General features: G+C 39.2%; 2 protein-coding genes across 8 annotated transcripts; one reads left to right on the plus strand and one right to left on the minus strand.

Moving 5' to 3' along the window:
• The first annotated feature begins 1,252 nt into the window (after positions 1–1,252).
• LOC109021176 (E3 ubiquitin-protein ligase UPL1-like) lies at positions 1,253–10,261 on the plus strand. 4 transcript variants are annotated; one of them, XM_019003755.2, is made up of 9 exons: positions 5,220–5,576; positions 5,666–5,772; positions 6,716–7,832; positions 7,913–8,059; positions 8,171–8,251; positions 8,341–8,566; positions 8,692–8,831; positions 9,804–9,910; positions 10,035–10,261. In XM_019003755.2, the coding sequence occupies exons 2-9, from the start codon at positions 5,759–5,761 to the stop codon at positions 10,135–10,137; spliced, it is 1,935 nt and encodes a 644-aa protein (XP_018859300.1). In that variant the 5' UTR covers positions 5,220–5,576; positions 5,666–5,758; the 3' UTR covers positions 10,138–10,261. The 4 variants fall into 4 exon arrangements, with proteins under 4 accessions (XP_035551311.1, XP_018859300.1, XP_018859301.1 ...); XM_019003756.2 differs by having other exon boundaries at positions 5,666–5,744; XM_035695418.1 differs by lacking the exons at positions 5,220–5,576; positions 5,666–5,772 and adding an exon at positions 1,253–1,756.
• Positions 10,262–10,885: 624 nt separating this feature from the next.
• On the minus strand, positions 10,886–17,862 carry LOC109021166 (kinesin-like protein KIN-14R). Of its 4 annotated transcripts, none has more exons than XM_019003736.2 (19): positions 17,580–17,862; positions 16,546–16,844; positions 16,294–16,425; positions 16,103–16,165; positions 15,834–16,017; positions 15,523–15,632; positions 15,343–15,442; positions 15,183–15,269; positions 14,906–15,082; positions 14,491–14,764; positions 14,129–14,290; positions 13,808–14,023; positions 13,694–13,731; positions 13,271–13,434; positions 12,884–13,135; positions 12,719–12,784; positions 12,169–12,252; positions 11,622–11,690; positions 10,886–11,513 (listed from the first exon to the last, which is right to left on the minus strand). In XM_019003736.2, the coding sequence occupies exons 1-19, from the start codon at positions 17,677–17,679 to the stop codon at positions 11,034–11,036; spliced, it is 3,057 nt and encodes a 1,018-aa protein (XP_018859281.1). In that variant the 5' UTR covers positions 17,680–17,862; the 3' UTR covers positions 10,886–11,033. The 4 variants fall into 4 exon arrangements, with proteins under 4 accessions (XP_018859281.1, XP_018859280.1, XP_018859282.1 ...); XM_019003735.2 differs by having other exon boundaries at positions 16,103–16,173; positions 16,254–16,425; XM_019003737.1 differs by lacking the exon at positions 17,580–17,862 and having other exon boundaries at positions 16,103–16,173; positions 16,254–16,425; positions 16,542–16,664.
• Positions 17,863–18,606: the final 744 nt, after the last annotated feature.

Here is an 18,606-nt window from a genome sequence, read left to right on the forward strand (position 1 = left end):
AATATGTAGTTGATTGAATCTTATATGTGTTTTGTAATATATTTTTTTTTATTTTTACATGCATTTAGTTAAAAATTTTAATTAATTGTTTATAGGCTCAATATAGGCTCATGTTGTATTGAGAAATATGATTTGAAATTCTAAATAGAGAGAAAATATTTTAAGTTCAATTAATAGTAATTAAAAAAAAACCGGGTTCAACCCGGAACCCAGAATCCAAGTTTTGAAAACCCGGATTCACCCGGGTTCCGGCCCGGGTCTGACCTGGTCCGGGTTCCGGCCCGGATTTGAAACCCAATTTCCGGTCCGGATAGACCCTGGTTCCCGGGTTGGAACCCGGATGAACACCCCTACCTGCTGCGTCAAAGGTTTTCATTACTTATTTTTTTACATTGTATGCTTCCTAAAGTTTGGCTTGACGTCCAAAATTTTCTTATGTTGTGGTGTCCAAAAATTTAAACTTAAAAAAAATACTCCTTTGTTGTAGTCACCGAAGTGACTGCTAGTTGAATTTAGTTTTTATTTTTTATTTTTTTATTCATATTTTTTTTATCATTTTAAAATATTTTTAAAAAATATAAAAAAAATATCAATACCCTAGTAATTATTTTCTTAAATATTAAATTAAAATTGAAATTAAAAAAGTGTCAAAATGAGGTATGAAATTTAGGTGTCAAGCATTTTCATATTCATATGTACCGGCGTATTCTTAAAGGTGTTCCTCCCTTGTTGTCTCGGCGTATTCTTGAGACTCTTACTTATTTGGCTCGAAATCACCCCTCTGTGGCGAAGATTTTACTCCAGTTTAGGTTGCCTCAGCCTGCTATATGTAAGGATTCCCTTGATTTCCTTGATATATCTTACGTAACAGTACGAGAATATTAAACAAGAAGATGAATGCTGATGAAATTACCTCAAGGTTCATACGTATTGGGGTATTTGAGGTCCCCAAATTCCTCCATAGATGAATTACAACTAGTAGATGAAAATGCTCTAGGATGTGCGTAGAAACACCTCTGGCGTGATACTTAACTGTTTAATATTGAAATTACATAAAAGTCCTTTTGAAAGCAGGATATTACTAAAACCAAAACACACCGTTTTTATAGACTAAACGGTGCGGTTTACAAACAACCCATTCCTATTAAATTGCTTAAACTGTGCCGTTGCAAGTCATTATTGAAACCGTGCCGTTTAACCACCAGTGCTGATTAATCCGAAATCCTTACCTTCAACTTCTCATCTCATTTCTTTTTCTGCACTTCCGCCTCTCTCTCTTCAGCCCTTAAACCTCCAAACTTTAACCCCATGGATCTCGAGCTAGAGGACCCCTAACATTCCCCTTCCCTTATAAGACCTTGTCCACAAGGTGTGGATACAAAGCCCTAAGCTTCCATAAATTTTCCCAAGAATTATCATCTTCGGAAAGCCCTACCCATTTAATTAGCACTTCTGTTGCAGCCCGTCCCCCATGTTGTCTCATACGACGATCGCGCACCACCTCGGGTTCGGGGATCACTTCGCCTTCATTGTTGGTGGGTGGGAGTGTGGCCAATGGGTGAATCCAATCCCCCACCTTCCTCTTCAAGCGGGAAACATGGAACACGGGGTGGATTTGAGAAGAGGGTGGTAGCTCAAGCTTGTAAGCCACGAATCCGATCTTCTGAAGCACCTTGAATGGCCCATAGAAGCGCGGAGCCAACTTCATATTTCGACGCAACGCCACCGTTTTCTGGCGGTATGGTTGAAGGCGGAGGTATACCCAATCTCCCACACTAAACTGTCTTTCGGTTCTCTTTTTGTCTGCATAGTGATTCATTCTCCCTTGAGCTGCCAAGAGGTTGTTCTTTAAGAGACTAACAATCTGTGCTCTGTTGTGTAGTAAATGGTCAACGGTTGTATTGTTTGATGTGCCTGGGATATAGTCTAGTAATTTAGGGGGAGGGTAACCGCAGAGAGCCTCAAAAGGGGTCAGCTTAGTTGAGCTGTGGTAGGTACTGTTGTACCACCATTCGGCTAATGGCAGACATTGGCTCCAACCCGTAGGTTTTGATCCTGCATAACACCTCAAGTAGTCTTCCACCACCTTATTCACCGCTTCCGTTTGCCCGTCGCTCTGCGGGTGATAAGCCGAGCTGTAGTCTAAGGAAGTACCCTGGAGAGCAAACAACTCCTTCCAGAATGAGCTCAAAAACACCGGGTCCCTGTCGGACACTATGGTCTTCGGAAATCCATGCAATTTAAAAACTGACCCGAAAAATACATTGGCCACTTCCTGAGCTGTGTAGGGATGAGATAGGGCCATGAAATGCCCATACTTAGTGAAACGATCCACTACAACAAAGATTACAGAATATCCCTTGGACTTTGGTAACCCTTCCACAAAGTCCATCGAAATATCCACCCATGCTTGTTGAGGTATGGGTAGAGGTTGTAAGAGACTAGCTGGGGGCAACGTCTCATACTTAGAAGCCTAACATATTTCACATTCCCTTACCCACCTTTTAATGTCTTTTTTCATACCTGGCCAGTAGAAGTCCCTTTTGGCCCTTTGATAGGTCTTTAAGTATCCCGAGTGTCCCGCCATAGGATCGGTATGAATGAACTAAAGTACTTTCATTTTGAAAGGAGAGTCTGGAACTATAAAAATCCTGCCCTTCCTCAAAATTATCCCTTGCTGTACAGTTGTCCCCTTAGGAACTACTTACTGCTTCAACCACCTCTCCATCAAACCCGAAACTTTTATATTGTTCTTATAGCTGAGTTTAAGCTCCTCCACCCAATCTGAAGTGGGGAATGAAATCTGGGCAAGCAATCCTACTTCTTCATTTTCAATATCCCTTTTCCTCGACAGCGCATCAGCCACAACGTTATCTCTTCCCCTCTTGTACTCAATATTAAAATCATAGCCCATAAGCTTGCTTAACCATTTATGTTGAGCTTCCGTTCCAATTTTCTGCTCAAGCAGAAATTTCAGCGCTTGTTGGTCCGTTTTAATGATAAATGACTGTCCCAAAAGGTAAGGTCGCCATTTTTGCACCGCTGTCACAATGGCCAGGAATTCCTTCTCATATGTTGAGAGTAATAAAGCCCTTCCTTTTAACATTTTACTCAAAAAAGCAATAGATTGCCCCGACTGCATAAGGACAGCTCCTATTCCCTTCCCACTAGCATCACACTCCACTGTGAAGGGTCTTGAGAAATCTGGTAATGCAAGTACGGGTGGCCTAGTCACATCTTCCTTTAACTTGTTGAAGGCCAGCTCTGCCTCTTGGGTCCACACAAACCCATTTTTTGTCAACGGCTGAGTAAGTGGGGCTGCTAACAGCCCGTAATGCCTTATAAATTTTCTATAATACCCCGTCAACCCCAAGAACCCTCTCAAGGCTTTAGTTGTCTTAGGAATTGGCCAATTCAACATGGCTTGAATTTTTGAAGGGTCTGCTTTAACACCTTGACCAGAAATAATGTGACCCAAGTAATCCACTTCCCCAACAGCGAAACGACACTTGGATTTCTTTGCATACAAACAGTGTTGTTTCAGCACCTTCAAAACCTCTCTTAAGTGAATTTCATGCTCCTCCCAAGACTTACTATAGACCAAGATGTCGTCAAAAAAAACAAGAACAAATTTCCTCAAAAAGGGTTTGAATACATCATTCATTAACCCTTGAAACGTGGCTGGAGCGTTGGTGAGGCCAAAAAGCATCACCAAAAACTCGTAATGTCCTTCGTGGGTTCGGAAAGCCGTCTTGGGAATGTCACTAGGCACCACCCTCACTTTGGCATCACCAAAAACTCGTAATGTCCTTCGTGGGTTCGGAAAGCCGTCTTGGGAATGTCACTAGGCACTTGGTGATATCCTGACCGTAGGTCGAGCTTAGAAAAGATCACCGCTCCAAAGAGTTCATCCAACAATTCATCTATCATTGGAATTGAAAACTTTGCCTTTACCGTTTCCTTATTAAGTGCCCTATAATCCACGCAAAGCCGCCAATTGCCATCAGCTTTACGAACCAGCAAAACAGGTGCAGAAAAGGGACTAGAACTAGGTCTAATCACTCTCGAACTCAACAACTCAGCCACCATTTTTTCAATTTCTGTTTTCCGGTAATACGGGTAGCGATATGGCCTATTTGTGATGGGTTGAGTGCCCTCCTTGAGGACTATGTGATGATCATGGGAACGTGGTGGGGGTAGCCCTTGAGGTTCCTCAAACACCTCCTTAAAGTCTTCTAACAGTTCTGGAAAAGGTTCAGCCAGCTTCCCATACTCTTGGTTCTCTTCCCCAACACACATAATCTGTAAAAAAATCCCCTTCCCTTTTGTCATAGTGGCCTTGCAAACTTTTTCACCCTCCTCTACAACTGAAAGGTTTAATTTCAGCCCTTTTAATTCAATGGCTTTTCCATCCAACCAAAAACTCATCAATAGCTTAGAAAAATCCCAAGTAATAGGGCCCAAGGTTTCTAACCACTGGACTCCTAAAACAATATCACAACCCGCGAGGTCTAATAAATGAAGGGGGAGCTGAAGCAAATTACCTTGCACCTTTAGCTTGACTGATCTACACAACCCTTCACTGCTTAGGCCTTGCCCATTAGCCACTCTCACCTTCAGGTTGACTAGGTAATCCACTGGCAGCTTCAACTTGGAGACCACTGATGAATCAATGAAGTTGTGGGAGCTGCCCGAGTCTACCAAAATCACCACTTGCTCCCCATTGATACTTCCAAACAGCCTCATTGTTCTCACGGTAGGAGTACCAGCTATAGCAGCCAAGGAGATCTCAAGTTCAGCGTTGTCACTGGTCACTAACTCTAGAGACTTGCTCTCTTCATTTTTTTCACAAGGTTCCTCCTCTTCCGCTTCTCCCCCGTCTTCATCCACTTGTAAGAAATAAATCCTAGAATTTTTGCAAGTATGTGTGGGATTCCATTTCTCATCGCAATGAAAACATAGGCATTTTTTCCTTTTCTCATCCATGTGCATGGATGTCACCGGTTTAGTAAAACTCATTGGTTTCTTTCATTTATTGTAATTATCATTGGAATAAGAACGCTGGCCAGAATTTCCCCCTGCAATTGTCATGGTCCTTTCTTCCGTTGGTTTGTTGTACTTTTGAGTACTGCTGTGATACTCTTCTTGCATTTTTGCCAAACCATACGCTGCATTTAAATTCACTGGGTTCAGCATCCTTACTGGTATGCGGAGTTCGTCCTTCAAACCGCTGAGAAAACAACTCAGCTTATGGAGATCCGAGAGCCCCCTCAAGCGATTGGATAATGTTTCGAACTGCACCATATAACCAGCAACGAAGCTGGTCTGCTTGAGCCTTGTCAATGCTTTCATAGGGTCGTCATAAGCTGTTGTACCAAAACGAAGTAGTAATGATCTGGAAAAAGTATCCCTTGAAAAGCCATGCTGCCGGATTAACACCTTGAAAATGAGGAAAGTCAAGTTTGACCCCCCTAGGATGAAACCTTCTCGGGTCTGCCTGTTCATTTTCTGCAGGAATTTCATGGTTGAAGGGTGGAGGGTGTGGTGGTGGTTGGATCTGTTGCTGGGCGAAAAGTGTACGTAACATGTCTTTGATTTCCTTTACATCTATTTTCACAGTACTCATATCAGTCTGCAAATTACTGACATCTGATCTTAATTCCAGGATTTCTTGTTGGTGGTGTTCAACTTGAAGTTGAAATTGCTCCTATTGCTGATGCTTGGATCTGGTATTATCTGCCATGGTAAATGATAGTGTATGGTGCTGTTTGGGTGAGTGTTTGGTTTGGAAAATGGGTAGCAAAAATGTAATGTATTGGTTCTGGATTGGTTCAATGTAGTATGTAATGTAGACGATGTGATTTGGATTGGTTCTGTTTAATGTAGTGTTTGGCTGGGTATGGATATGGCTGTATTGGTTCTGTTTGGATGAAATGGTAGGATCGGTGGCTCTGATACCACTTGTAAGGATTCCCTTGATTTCCTTGATATATCTTACGTAACAGTACGAGAATATTAAACAAGAAGATGAATGCTGATGAAATTACCTCAAGGTTCATACGTATTGGGGTATTTGAGGTCCCCAAATTCCTCCATAGAGGAATTACAACTAGTAGATGAAAATGCTCCAGGATGTGCATAGAAACACCTCTGACGTGATACTTAACTGTTTAATATTGAAATTACATAAAAGTCCTTTTGAAAGCAGGATATTACTAAGAACAATGTTAGAGATCAGCCTACTGTGCATTGCACTCTCCACATACCTCACAGTTTTTTTTTTTTTTTTTTTCCAACCCAGCACGTTAGGTGTGCTGGGGCTTCCACCAACAGTAGGCTGTAAAGAAGATTTTTTCTATTACTAAAACCAAAACACACCGTTTTTATAGACTAAACGGTGCGGTTTACAAACACGTGCAGTTGCATTTTTGCTGGAAAGCTTCTATCACAGTTTGATTGGGTCACTCATCACTCATGGGTCCACATTTCTGTGTCCAAGCTTTATGGTGGTCAGGGCCATGCTTTTGCATCTAACAATCCACATGTGATAAACGCACAATTGACCCTCTGGCATCTGCATTGTAGCTTTATTATTAAGTTCATTGTGAGGGTCTGTCTTAGACAATGTTTTAATTCTTATGTTGGGAGTGGATGTGATTTTTACCTTGTACATTAGCATATAAATGTGGTCTGACAAATTTCATGTTGCTCCCAGACTCTCAGACAATGCATATACTCTCGTGGCTGAGGTAATGAAGAAATTGGTGGCAAATGCTCCGACTCATTGTCATCTGTTTGTTGCTAAGCTATCTGGGGCCATTCAAAATTTGACTACATCTGCTTTAGATGAGTTGCGCATGTTTGGTGAAGCTGTGGAAGCCCTCCTCAGTACAACATCTTCTGACGGAGCTGCAATCTTGAGGGTTCTGCAGGCATTAAGCTCCCTTGTTGCCTTGCTGAGTGAGAAAGAGAATGACCCACAAATTTTTCCTGAAAAGGATTATACAGCTGTTCTTTCTCGGGTGCGGGACATAAATGTAGCTTTGGAGCCTTTGTGGCTGGCTCTGAGCACTTGCATTAGCAAAATAGAGACTTATACTGACTCAGCACCCGATTTGATGACTTCATCTAAAGCATCCACCTCTAAACCCTCTGGTGCAATGACTCCACTCCCTGCAGGCTCTCAGAACATCTTACCATATATAGAATCTTTCTTTGTGGTGTGTGAGAAGTTACATCCCATGCAGCCAGGGTCAAGTAATGAATTTAGTATTGCTGCCGTTTCAGAGGTTGAATATGCAGGCACTTATACTGGTCAGCAGAAAACCTTAGGGCATGCTTTGAAAGTTGATGAACATATTGCATTTGTGAAGTTCTCAGAGAAGCATAGGAAGCTGCTTAATGCTTTCATCCGACAAAACCCTGGATTGCTTGAGAAGTCCTTCTCACTCATGCTGAAGGTGCCTAGATTTATTGACTTTGACAATAAGCGTGCTCACTTCAGATCAAAAATAAAGCATCAACATGACCATCACCACAGGCCTTTAAGAATTTCTGTAAGAAGAGCTTACATTCTGGAGGATTCTTATGATCAGTTGCGAATGAGATCCACTCTAGATTTGAAAGGGAGGTTGACAGTTCACTTTCAAGGAGAGGAAGTTATTGATGCAGGTGGACTTACAAGGGAGTGGTATCAATTGCTGTCCAGGGTTATTTTTGACAAGGGAGCCCTACTTTTTACGACTGGGGGTAATGAATCAACATTTCAGCCAAATCCTAACTCTGTTTATCGAACAGAACATCTTTCATATTTCAAATTTGTTGGGCGAGTGGTGAGTACATTTTATTGTTGCTTTCAGTCCTCTGAGAAATTATTTGTGTGCTTCTTGCTTATTCCTTCTTGTCTTTTCAGGTTGGGAAAGCACTTCTTGATGGACAACTTTTGGATGTCCATTTCACCCGATCTTTCTACAAGCATATATTGGGGGTAAAAGTTACCTATCATGACATTGAAGCCATTGATCCAGCTTACTTCAAAAACCTCAAGTGGATGCTTGAGGTAGCCACATGCAACTTTTCTTCTCTCTCTCCCCCTCTCTCTGTTTGCAGCTTCCCTCCTTTTTTGGCAAGAGCCAATTTGTTTTATTTGGTTTCTTGCTTGCCTTTACAGAATGACATAAGCGATGTTCCGGAATTTACATTTAGCATTGATGCTGATGAGGAGAAGCTGATATTGTATGAGAGGACAGAAGTAATGATTTTTCCAAACTCCTTTATGTACTTTGGTTTCTCTGGCAAGAGATAATATTGTTATATTTACATGTGGTGCTTCTAATGCAGGTGATGGACTATGAACTGATTCCTGGTGGAAGAAATATTAAAGTTACCGAGGAGAATAAGCACCAATATGTTGATCTAGTTGCTAAACATCTGTTAATAACTGCCATTCATCCTCAAATAAATGCCTTTTTGGAAGGATTTTATGAATTAATTCGTTGCGACTTAATTTCGATCTTCATTGACAAGGAACTTGAATTACTTATTAGTGGGCTTCCTGATATTGATTGTGAGTTTCCTTCATTAGTATGTGTACTTTTGTCCCCTTGAAGATTCCTTCATTCCCCCCCTTGAAAGAATCTGATGTACAAAATGATTCAGCAGTAACAGAAGGTTTTTGTTCCTCTGTTTCAGTGGATGATATGAGGGCAAACACTGAGTATTCTGGGTACAGTCCTGCATCTCCTGTTATTCAGTGGTTTTGGGAAGTTGTTCAGGGTTTCAGCAAGGAGGATAAGGCTCGTCTCTTGCAGTTTGTGACAGGCACCTCTAAGGTATTTTCCCTTTATATATGATTATGTATAGACTTCCTATAGGACAATTTATGTGAAACTCATACATATGATGGTTTATGTCAGATTTTTAAGAATGCACACCATGGTCTGAACATGGACGCATGCTTGTTTGTATTGTTGGCTTTTTACTCGGCAGTTGATCCCATAGAGGTTATCTTGGTTGGAATTACCTCAACCCACAAGTTACTTCGTATACATGTTTAATGTATCAAGTGATTCTATTTGTGAATTTTGAATGTTGGGTTGACAAAAGTGTCAGCTTTTTCACCTAATGTATCAGGTCAGAATGATTGCAGTATAATTTGATTGTTCTATTGAGAATTATCATAATGAAGCCCTAGTGGCTTCAGTGCATAACGGGGTAGTAAAGAAAGCCCCTCCCCTACATATCAAAAAAGCAGAAAGAAAAAGAAAGCCCCTCCCCTTTTTGTGTCTGATGACTGAGCTACACAACCGGGTGGAGGGGACTGTCTCCCTTAAATCTCCCACCCCTGGTGAGTGGGATTTTATCTGTAAGTCCTTAATAATTAACGAGTAACTTTGTACTCAGCCCCTCTTAATTATCTTTCTTCCCCTTCTTTATTCCCATGGCCCCGTCTTTTAGATCTCTCATTCTGTTGCCGTTGTATTTTGATTTCTCTGGTTTTTTTAATCTCTAATTCTCATACATCAGTTGAACTTCATTCTGAAGGACAATCACACGTGTGTATACAATGCAACACCTTATGGATGCACAAAAGGGGCTGACTTCACCTGCTGTACCTTATTTGTACTGAATGACGTGTTTTTTGTATGCTCCTCATTCCATGCGTGAATATATTTGGACCTATTAAAAAAATGCATGGATATATTTGGGAAATGTGCACTTTTGAACGAACTTGTTTGGTACACATTGTCTTTGACTTTTAAGTTAATGTTAGTGGTTTGAACTCTGCCCTTTCTAATTTCCAGGTGCCTTTAGAAGGGTTCAGTGCACTTCAAGGAATTTCAGGCTCACAAAAGTTTCAGATACACAAGGCTTATGGAAGCCCTGATCACTTGCCTTCTGCTCATACTTGGTAGTTTTTGTTGACTAAAAAAAAACTATGATATGTTGATGTTATCCATTCGTGTTACTTCCGTTGCGAGTAGCATTGCTTTACTGAAAAAAATATCCTGATTCAAAATTCTTGATTCATGTAGTTTCAACCAGCTGAACCTACCGGAGTATCCTTCTAGACAACACTTGGAGGAGAGGCTGCTGCTTGCGATTCATGAAGGCAATGAAGGGTTTGGATTTGGTTAAGAATAATAATGGGAGGCATCAAAGTATCCTTGTAGATAATACAGATTGTATCAAATGCTATCATCAAATAGAATCGGGTGTTAATTGTTGGACGTTGGGATAATGCAAGTTGATATATTGTATAGTCGTACATGTGTTATGGGAAATGCCTCTGGCAGTTTTTTTTATCAAAAGGGGCTAAAGCTTTGTATTAGGGTTTGGTGTTTCGGGCAAGACTCAGCCAGACCCGATTGAGAGGCCCCAACATGTCTCTGTGTATTTTCTATCCCATTCCTTTTCTCCTTTTTGTTTTTTTTTTTGTTTAAATTATGGCGAGATTTTAGAAATATGGATAATGGACACTCAAAAGATGTTTGGTGAATGAAATGAAATAAAAAATCTATGAATAATATAATGAAATGATTTTTATTGAATTTTAGAAAATTAGAGAAGAAAAATTAAATAAAAATATTATTAAGTTAAAATATAATTTTTATTTTGATATTCTATAAAGTTGAATTGTTTTTTCTATTTTGTTTGTAAATTTGAAAAAATTGTAATGATTTTAGATGAAAATGAAAAATTTAAAATGGAAAATGATAGGGATCCCGGTTGGAGCTCTTGCTCCTTTTTTCTTTTTCTTTTTTTTTAGTTTTTTTTTTGTTAAGTTTCTTCTCCAAGAGTATTCATGCTGCTGACCCGGCCATTTTTGCTTTACCCAATGACCTCAGCATCAATGCGGCTTACACGCGGTGAACGCCACAAAAAGGTGAAATCAAATGTTTTCACTGATCCTTGCACCGATAATTCGTGACTCATCCCATATTTTCAAACATTAACAACACAAAAATGTGGAACACAAAAAAGAATGAACTTAACAAACATTGGAGCTTAATATAATGAAAATGCACTTGCTTCTATCTCAGCCAAAACTTTGACTTATCGTTTTTGTCCTTGTTCCCTGGCAACTGATCTTTATGAAGATTGCTGCCAGAAAATGCTCTATGAACAGTGGCTGCTGGTTTTGTGCTTCTTGTAAGCCTTGACAATGCTTTGGATTGATCAATATGCCTTCCTTTAGTTGATTCACTTGACAATATCCTCTTATCAAGCAAAGGACTCGACGCCAAGAAAGTGTTCTCAGTCCCTATGCTTTGGAGACCTCTCCTTCTCCTTATCTGGTGGAGAGTGTCAGTTCCTTTGAGCAAGACAGACTCCTGGTTAATTGCTCGGTTTGTAGAGTTCCTCAGACTTGGGGGATCCATTTGTCGTGGACTTAGCACTCTTGACCAGGCTTTCCTTTCATTAGAGGTGGTTCCTGACTTATCTGCGAAACATGCTGGTAGCATGTACTCTTGTTGTTCTTGCTGTCTCAACTTTAATTCAAGCTCTTCAATCTGTCATTAACATGTAGGAAGAGAATATATGAGCAATTGCAGCTACCATTGAGGGTTACAACTAATGAGTGCATTTTGTCCATGCACAACAATAAATGGTATAAGAACCTTCTGTTGAAGCATTTGAAATCCTTGGTTGCCTCCTTCCATTTGCAACTTGTTTTCAAGTTCAATGGCCTGTAACCAAAAAGAGAGAGAGAGAGAAAAAAAAAAGCAACTCATTCTTTTTTCTGTTTATCCTCTGCCTATAATTTGCTAATTTCCTTGGCATGTAAACCTGTTTTCAGAATGGAAAATAATAGACATACAACCCTTTTACAATCACTTATACAACTAAGTTTTAAATGAGAGACATTTTGGTAAAATAACTTACAAAAGTAACGTCACTTTACGTAAATACCCTTATTTTAATACATGGGTGTAAAAAAGGTTGTAAAAAGGGTTGTATGTGTATCATTACTCGGTGATTGAAATGAATGACCCCTTCTTCCCCCTTCTCAATCAGCTTAGTTGGGCATGTTTCCACCAGTATCTTATCAGTTGGTCCATTTGGTAGGTGAGAGAGAGAAGGGGGTCTTGCTGTTATTCTGGACAGTTGATAGTGATATTGTAGAAACTGTGAGAATAACTTATTGATTTGAATAAAGAAGACAACCTTTTGATTTAGCTTTGCAGAATGACGCTCAAATTCTTGTGTTCTCTCCTGCAACTTGTTCTCAAGCTCCTTGACCTGACAGACCTGTGAAGAATAAGGAGAAAAACAAGCTTTACACCTTGATTCTCAAGCATGATTATGATAGCTGCTCCAATAAACAGTTTGCCACATTGTGTACAGCATTTGTTGTCATCTCATCAGAAAAATGATTCCACTAATCGACTAACAGTGATATTTGATTCTCAAGCATGATTCTGATTGCTGCTCCAAAACAGTTTGCCACATTGTGTACAGCATTAGCTGTCATCTCATCAGAAAAATGATTCCATTAATCGACTAAGAGTGATATTTTTTTCCTGGGGAATATGATGGCAGCAATTGCACTTGCCTTGACACACACCACTTCCTTTGAGCATAGTAGCATACTATCGTATGAAGAATTTCAATAATCAAGGGTATCTCGTGAGGATCCGAATGAACCCAAGATATCATTGCCTACATGAAGGTCATCATAACTGACATTGAATGAGATAGCTTTTATTAAACGCACCTTGTGCTGAAGAGTTGTAGACTGTGCATGCTCATGCACTCTCAGCTTGTTCTCAAGCTCCTTCACCTTTGGCAAAATAGAAGCCAGATGTTAGATGACATATTTTAGGTTGCCTATAACAAAAGAGAAGTAAATGAATTCAACATAATTCATCTGCCCAGCAACCTTCTGCTGAAGACTCAAGCAAGTTTCTTCCTTCCCATTTACTCCCTCTGAAAGTTGTAACAACTGCTTCTCCAGCTGTCTGCATAGCTGTGTCTTCAACGCAATCTTCCCTTCAAGTTCACTCAACTTTTCTTGTTGGATTCTGCAAATCTGATCCTTGCCTTTGGCCTTGCCCTCGAAATTACGCAAGTTCTCTTCTAACTTCCAAAAAGCATTGTCTTTGGATCTCAATTCTTGCTTTGCTTTATCCAGCTTCAAAATAATCAGAGGGAACTTTAAGTACTGGTTTGTTCTATTAATTGATATAAGAAGTTTGACATATGTGTGCATGCATGAATCATAACTGTCAATGAAAGGAGCATTCCAATCGATGATCCCAGAGCATACCATGATTTTCAGTTTTTGAAGCTCACCCACATCAATCTGCTTCCTTGCAGGACCCAACTCCACACCTCGAACACGAGTTGCAAAATTTAATGAGCTTAGAGTCTCACCTAGGTCCTGTTCCAAAGGGCTAATTTGCACAAACATCAAAGTCTTGGAATCGCCGCCTGAACATCAAAGAACAGAAGAGCATCTTTTACTTCTTGACCCACTCTTCTAATTCAAGAGATCATGAAACATAGCCATTAAGAAAACTTGTATCTGACTTATTATGTGAACCAAGTCCATCTTCTTGCAATAACAATATTTCAAAGAAAGGATACTCTCACACCCACTTAGGTGGTAATTAAAACAAAAAGAATTTGTTACTGTGCGGTATCTAAATGATTCCTTTTGCTGATGTAGCAATGGTGTCTGAATGCTTACCTAAGGAGTCTTGAAGTAGGTGTGTGAGTTTAGAGTTCCTGAAAAAACCCAATGTATAAATCAGAGAATAAAAAAGGCAAGAAATGTCTGTATATAGGAAAGATAAAACAAAACCTGTATGGAATGTGGCTGCTTTTGGATGCCAATGCAGAAATTACATCCCCAAGAGCTGAAAGAGATCTATTTATGTTTTGAGCTTCCTTGAGACGCTCTCCTTGCACCTCGGTTTTGGCTAGCCTCTCGCTGCCAGCCAAGTCCACAAGCCATAGCTTGCTCTTGGTGCACTCTTCAGTAATCAAATTCTTTGTTTTTACCATTATGCACAGCATGCTAGAAAAAAGGGAAAAGAATAGCAATATATAGAAAATGATATTAAAAAGTAAAGGCTACTTATCCGCACACCCTCATGCAAAGAACATTTAGGATAATACTTACCAATGAGATCGACTACTGTATTCATTCACATTGTTTGATCCCACAGCTCTGGCATTGCTTCCAGCCTGCAGAACACTCCATACCTCCTTAATGTTCCCAACTTTGGCTTCAACAATTCCTGGTACATGATGAGCCCCTTCAGGAGCTTGCCTTATCTCCAACCTAATATATATATAGAGCGAATGAAAATTGCAAGATCTGGTCAATATTAATGCACTTAAATCAAAGGTTTCTGCATGTCATATGGTCAGACTAAAAGAATTGGTAAGTTGGACAAATTTTTGGGAGAGCGAAAGATGTAGGGCAAGTCACTTGATCTCTTCCCAAGTAATTTAATTCAATGAATGAGATAAAAAATTTACTTCTTGGATGTTGGAGAAGTGGCAAGCAAGTCCCTGATTTGTTCATTGTAGACTTCAAGCACGCTAATAGATATGTTGTAAGTGAAAGTTTCTTTTCTTTCCTCAGAAATTTTGAACAACTGCTCCAGTGTCCTATAATTGACTCCTCGGTTCTGCTCCGAGCCTTCCATTGTGAAAGTTTTGCCTGTCCCTGTTTGCCCGTATGCAAATATACAAACATTGTAGCCATCCAACACTGAAACTACCATTGGTGAAGCATCCGCAAATACGTTTACTGTCCAGAAAAAGAAGACTTTGGTGAATCACATCTAAACTAAAAAATACTCCAAGGCTGGTATTTCCAGTAAAGGATAATGACAGGTCAATATAATCATATGTACACCATATAACCAGGTTGAGTACATTCCACGCATACCTTGACCATCCTGTGGGGTATAAACTCGGTCGAACCTGAAGATCTTCTTTGTCAATCCACCCGAAAGTATCCCAAGTTCTCCATCATTAGCTGCGTTAAAGTCTGCAACTGTTGCAAACCCAGATTGCATCTCCTCGTTTCTCAAAGGTCGGCATCTACAAAAGACTCTGATGTTCCCTGTAATGACACGGTTAAGAAGAGCATCAGTAGGTCAATTCACAAGCCAAGGGTGTGAGGAGAACATTGTTATTGTGCGCATCATAAGAAAAGATTATGCCTTTTGCTTCCTGGATCTGGTTATAAAGCATCTTTCTTTTTGCCTGCTCCTCACTAAACTTCAATTTAAGAGCGTCACACTGTGCAACTGCAATTAATACAGAATGTTAGAAAGCATGAAATTCAACACCAATTTCACCTGGGTCGTAATGCAAACTTACCCATTGCTTGAACTGCAAATACCATCTTGCTCAATTCAGGAATAGAATCAAAACACTCATATGCTTCACGAGATAACTGACAATGCTCTTGTTTCATGTTCTGAAATGGAATGGTGAACAATATATATTCAAGTATGAAACATAAATGAAAAAGTATAACCATGGAAATCAGATATTTACCTTGACTTTCTTCTCTAAATCATCGACAACTGCAGCCCACAGCCTTTTATCACGTTCATATCTACTACAGATATCTCTCAAATTTGCTGCTTGCTCTTCCATAGCTTGATCTGAAAATCATTATCCATAAGCACATATTTTAATCTTTGAAACCACTATGAATTGAAATCGTGAGTGGACTAAACAAGCAGTACACTGCTCAATAAGGCCTACAAAGATTATGACCGCAGCCAAAATAAAATATGATATGGTAAAATACTTCAGATGTCAGTATTAGCACACCCTGAAGAATTTATGGGATTGTATCTCACCTAAATAATGATACTGAAGGAACTTGTCGTCAAGTTCCATTTGAACCTTCTCAAGCTGCTCGCTTGCACCTGTCAGTGACATCCATGCCTCATGACATTCATCTGTCTTAAGCTGGCACTGGGACTTCAGCTCCGCGATCTTTTTTTCGTACTTGGCATTAGATATCATCCTCAAGTACTTATTCTGCCAACCACATTAAAGTCCAAGTCATAGTAATATAAATTTTGAAGCTCCAATATCCAAATAGTTATTTAAAGCAATAATTAACCTGAGCTGATGAAATTTCTATCTCAGCAGCACAATTGTTACATATGACAGATCCATGTTTAACCTGGGATGCTTTAGTCAAGTCATACGATAAGACATGAGTCTCAATAATATAGGTTTGATATAGCAAGTTAAACTTGAAGAGAAGATACCAGGTAATTTTGCTGCCCTCTTTATGCAAATCCCACTTACTATTGGGTTTCCATTAACTCCCTCGAACCTTATTACAATTGTCCCATCCTCCCCCACAAAGGCTCTAACATCTACCGTCTGCAATGCCCTGTTGGCTCCAACAAGGGAATAGATATCGAGTTCAGATAGAACCTACAATTTTCACCAAAAAAAATCTCTCAGAATGTGTAGAAAACTCAAAACAGAAACAGCTGATAGAAAGAGTGGACAAATTCAAGATACTCAAAATTTTTTTTATTTCGGCTTACTTGCCTTTTCTTCCTGCATGAACACATCAAATACTCTCATTCCTCTAGGACCATTTGTATTTATAATTTCAGCAAACTGAAGATCAACAAAATAGTCCCCAGGGCTCAGGTTGTTGAAGATGTAACAAAAATTTCCAACTCGAGCTGATTGATAAAGTGATGGTATATCGCCACCCTCGATTGTTTCATCAGTTCTTAAAACATCCCCCCCTTGGAAAAAGCAGTCGTGTTGAAACTGAATACCAAAATTTCGTTCTTCCTTTAGAGCCCCGCCACCAGCATTTACAAACATTACTAGATTATCTGGTTAACACAAAAAAAATAATGTGAGCTTACTAACAATTTGATTCCCGAGCCATCAACTTCAATATAACTGATGGGTTCTAATATACTATGCTTATGCTAAACATAACCATCAATCACCAACGTAATCAAAATCTAATTCTAACAGTAAAAATTGCTACTTACAGTTCATAGAAATGAGCCTTGTTTCTAGAATGCATCGAATGATAAGCCTAATGTCATTTAGGCTTAGTATAATGGTTCAAACATATTATACTAAGCCTAATGTCATTTAAATTTCCGAGGAGACATCAGTGAAATTAACATGAAAACATTACTCTCTCTCAAATGATAGCATGAAAATTCAGAGGGCTTACGTTAATTTAATTTTTTTAGAAGGAAGATTAACTTTTTTCTTCGTCTTCTTCTTTTTTCTTGGGCAAGAATTTAAGCAGCACAGACCCTAAGCCTCGATTGTTAGCGGAATGAAACCAAATAATCTTGAATTACCCCATATAAAAGTTAATAAAACTCATAATTAAGACACGGATTTTTAAGAAGAAAAAAAGGTCAAAGAAAATTCCATTTGGACCAAAAGAACTCGCAAGAAAATAGATTGGTTACCGAGAAAAGGAAAAGAATTCAAATTTTCAAACATTTCGAATCTTATTCATTTATTTTAATTTCCAAGAAATTCAAAACTCGGCAAAAGATAAAATGAAATGATATAAACATGTACTTCGATAAAACACATACCTGTCCAACTGCTTCGTTTAAGCCCTGTTCGAAGCAACCTAGAACCCGCAACACACAGCACCGAGTCGATCGAATCCAAACCGTCCCCCTTGCCGTCCATTTCAAACGTTCTGGGGTCGTTAAGAACGCTGCGGGACCAAGAATATGGGTACAGGATTCGTGGATCTTGGTTTGAGAAGAGGTTTTTTGCACAGAGCTGGTAGGTATTTGGCAAGCTGGGGGTCAAAGGTAAGGACAACTTTCTCTTCCGTCTCTTCCTTTTTCTTGCTCGTACGGTGTCAGAGCATTATTGCTTTTCGTTATAACTTTCAAATTCGAATTTATAAGACCGTTGGGTTTTGTGTCACAAAGTACTCCTATTCGCAAGGAACGGGAAAATTACAGAGCTTTCCCAAAATAATATTGAATTAAAACAAAACGAAATTTATTGCATTTAGCTCACGAGTATCGTGATCTGACCATGACAATATCTTGACTCCAACCGTAGAATTCACAGTTTTAATTGCATCTATTTTTTCTTTTTTTTTAAGGTTTTAATTACGTTTAAGGTTGAGTTTGAACGTTGAAGTGAGTTGAGTTAAGATGATAAAATATTATTAGAATATTATTTTTTAATATTATTATTATTTTACGATTTAAAAAAGTTGAATTGTTTATTATATTTTATGTTAGAATTTAAAAAAATTGTAATGATGAGTTGAGATGGGTTGATGATCCAAACGAAGCCTTACTCTTTTTTTTCTCAACAAATAAGATATTTATAGATAAACTAATAGTTAAAAGATACAAGTTTGGAATGGAAATCCCCCATAGTCTTTCCAAAACTAACATATTACAAAAAAAAAAAAAAAAAAATACGAGTTCTGAAACCAAATGAATGGCTCCCACCCAATTCTTAAAGGAGATATCACTCGGTAATAATTTTTAATTGTGTGCGACACTGCTGATCCTGATGGTGCCACACGTGGCGGCAGGAAGCTTCTCCAAGTGCGACAGCGAGTGAAACTCGCGCACGGCATAAGTGCAT

The sequence above is a fragment of the Juglans regia genome, chromosome 11 (genome assembly GCF_001411555.2).
Source record: "Juglans regia cultivar Chandler chromosome 11, Walnut 2.0, whole genome shotgun sequence".
In the NCBI taxonomy this organism is placed as follows: domain Eukaryota; kingdom Viridiplantae; phylum Streptophyta; class Magnoliopsida; order Fagales; family Juglandaceae; genus Juglans; species Juglans regia.

Bases quoted from the DNA above. Each gene is read 5' to 3' on its own strand.
- LOC109021166 (XM_019003735.2), bottom strand. From the start codon at position 17,679: ATGGACGGCAAGGGGGACGGTTTGGATTCGATCGACTCGGTGCTGTGT. The intron at 13,732-13,807 runs GTTTTGTTTTAT...GGGTTTTTTCAG, and splicing joins AGCAGCCACATTCCATACAG to GAACTCTAAACTCACACACC. The intron at 11,691-12,168 runs GTTGTCTTCTTT...TTTTGGTTACAG, and splicing joins CTGCAAAGCTAAATCAAAAG to GCCATTGAACTTGAAAACAA.
- LOC109021176 (XM_019003755.2), top strand. The intron at 8,060-8,170 runs GTAGCCACATGC...TTGCCTTTACAG, and splicing joins ACCTCAAGTGGATGCTTGAG to AATGACATAAGCGATGTTCC. The intron at 9,911-10,034 runs GTAGTTTTTGTT...TGATTCATGTAG, and splicing joins TTGCCTTCTGCTCATACTTG to TTTCAACCAGCTGAACCTAC.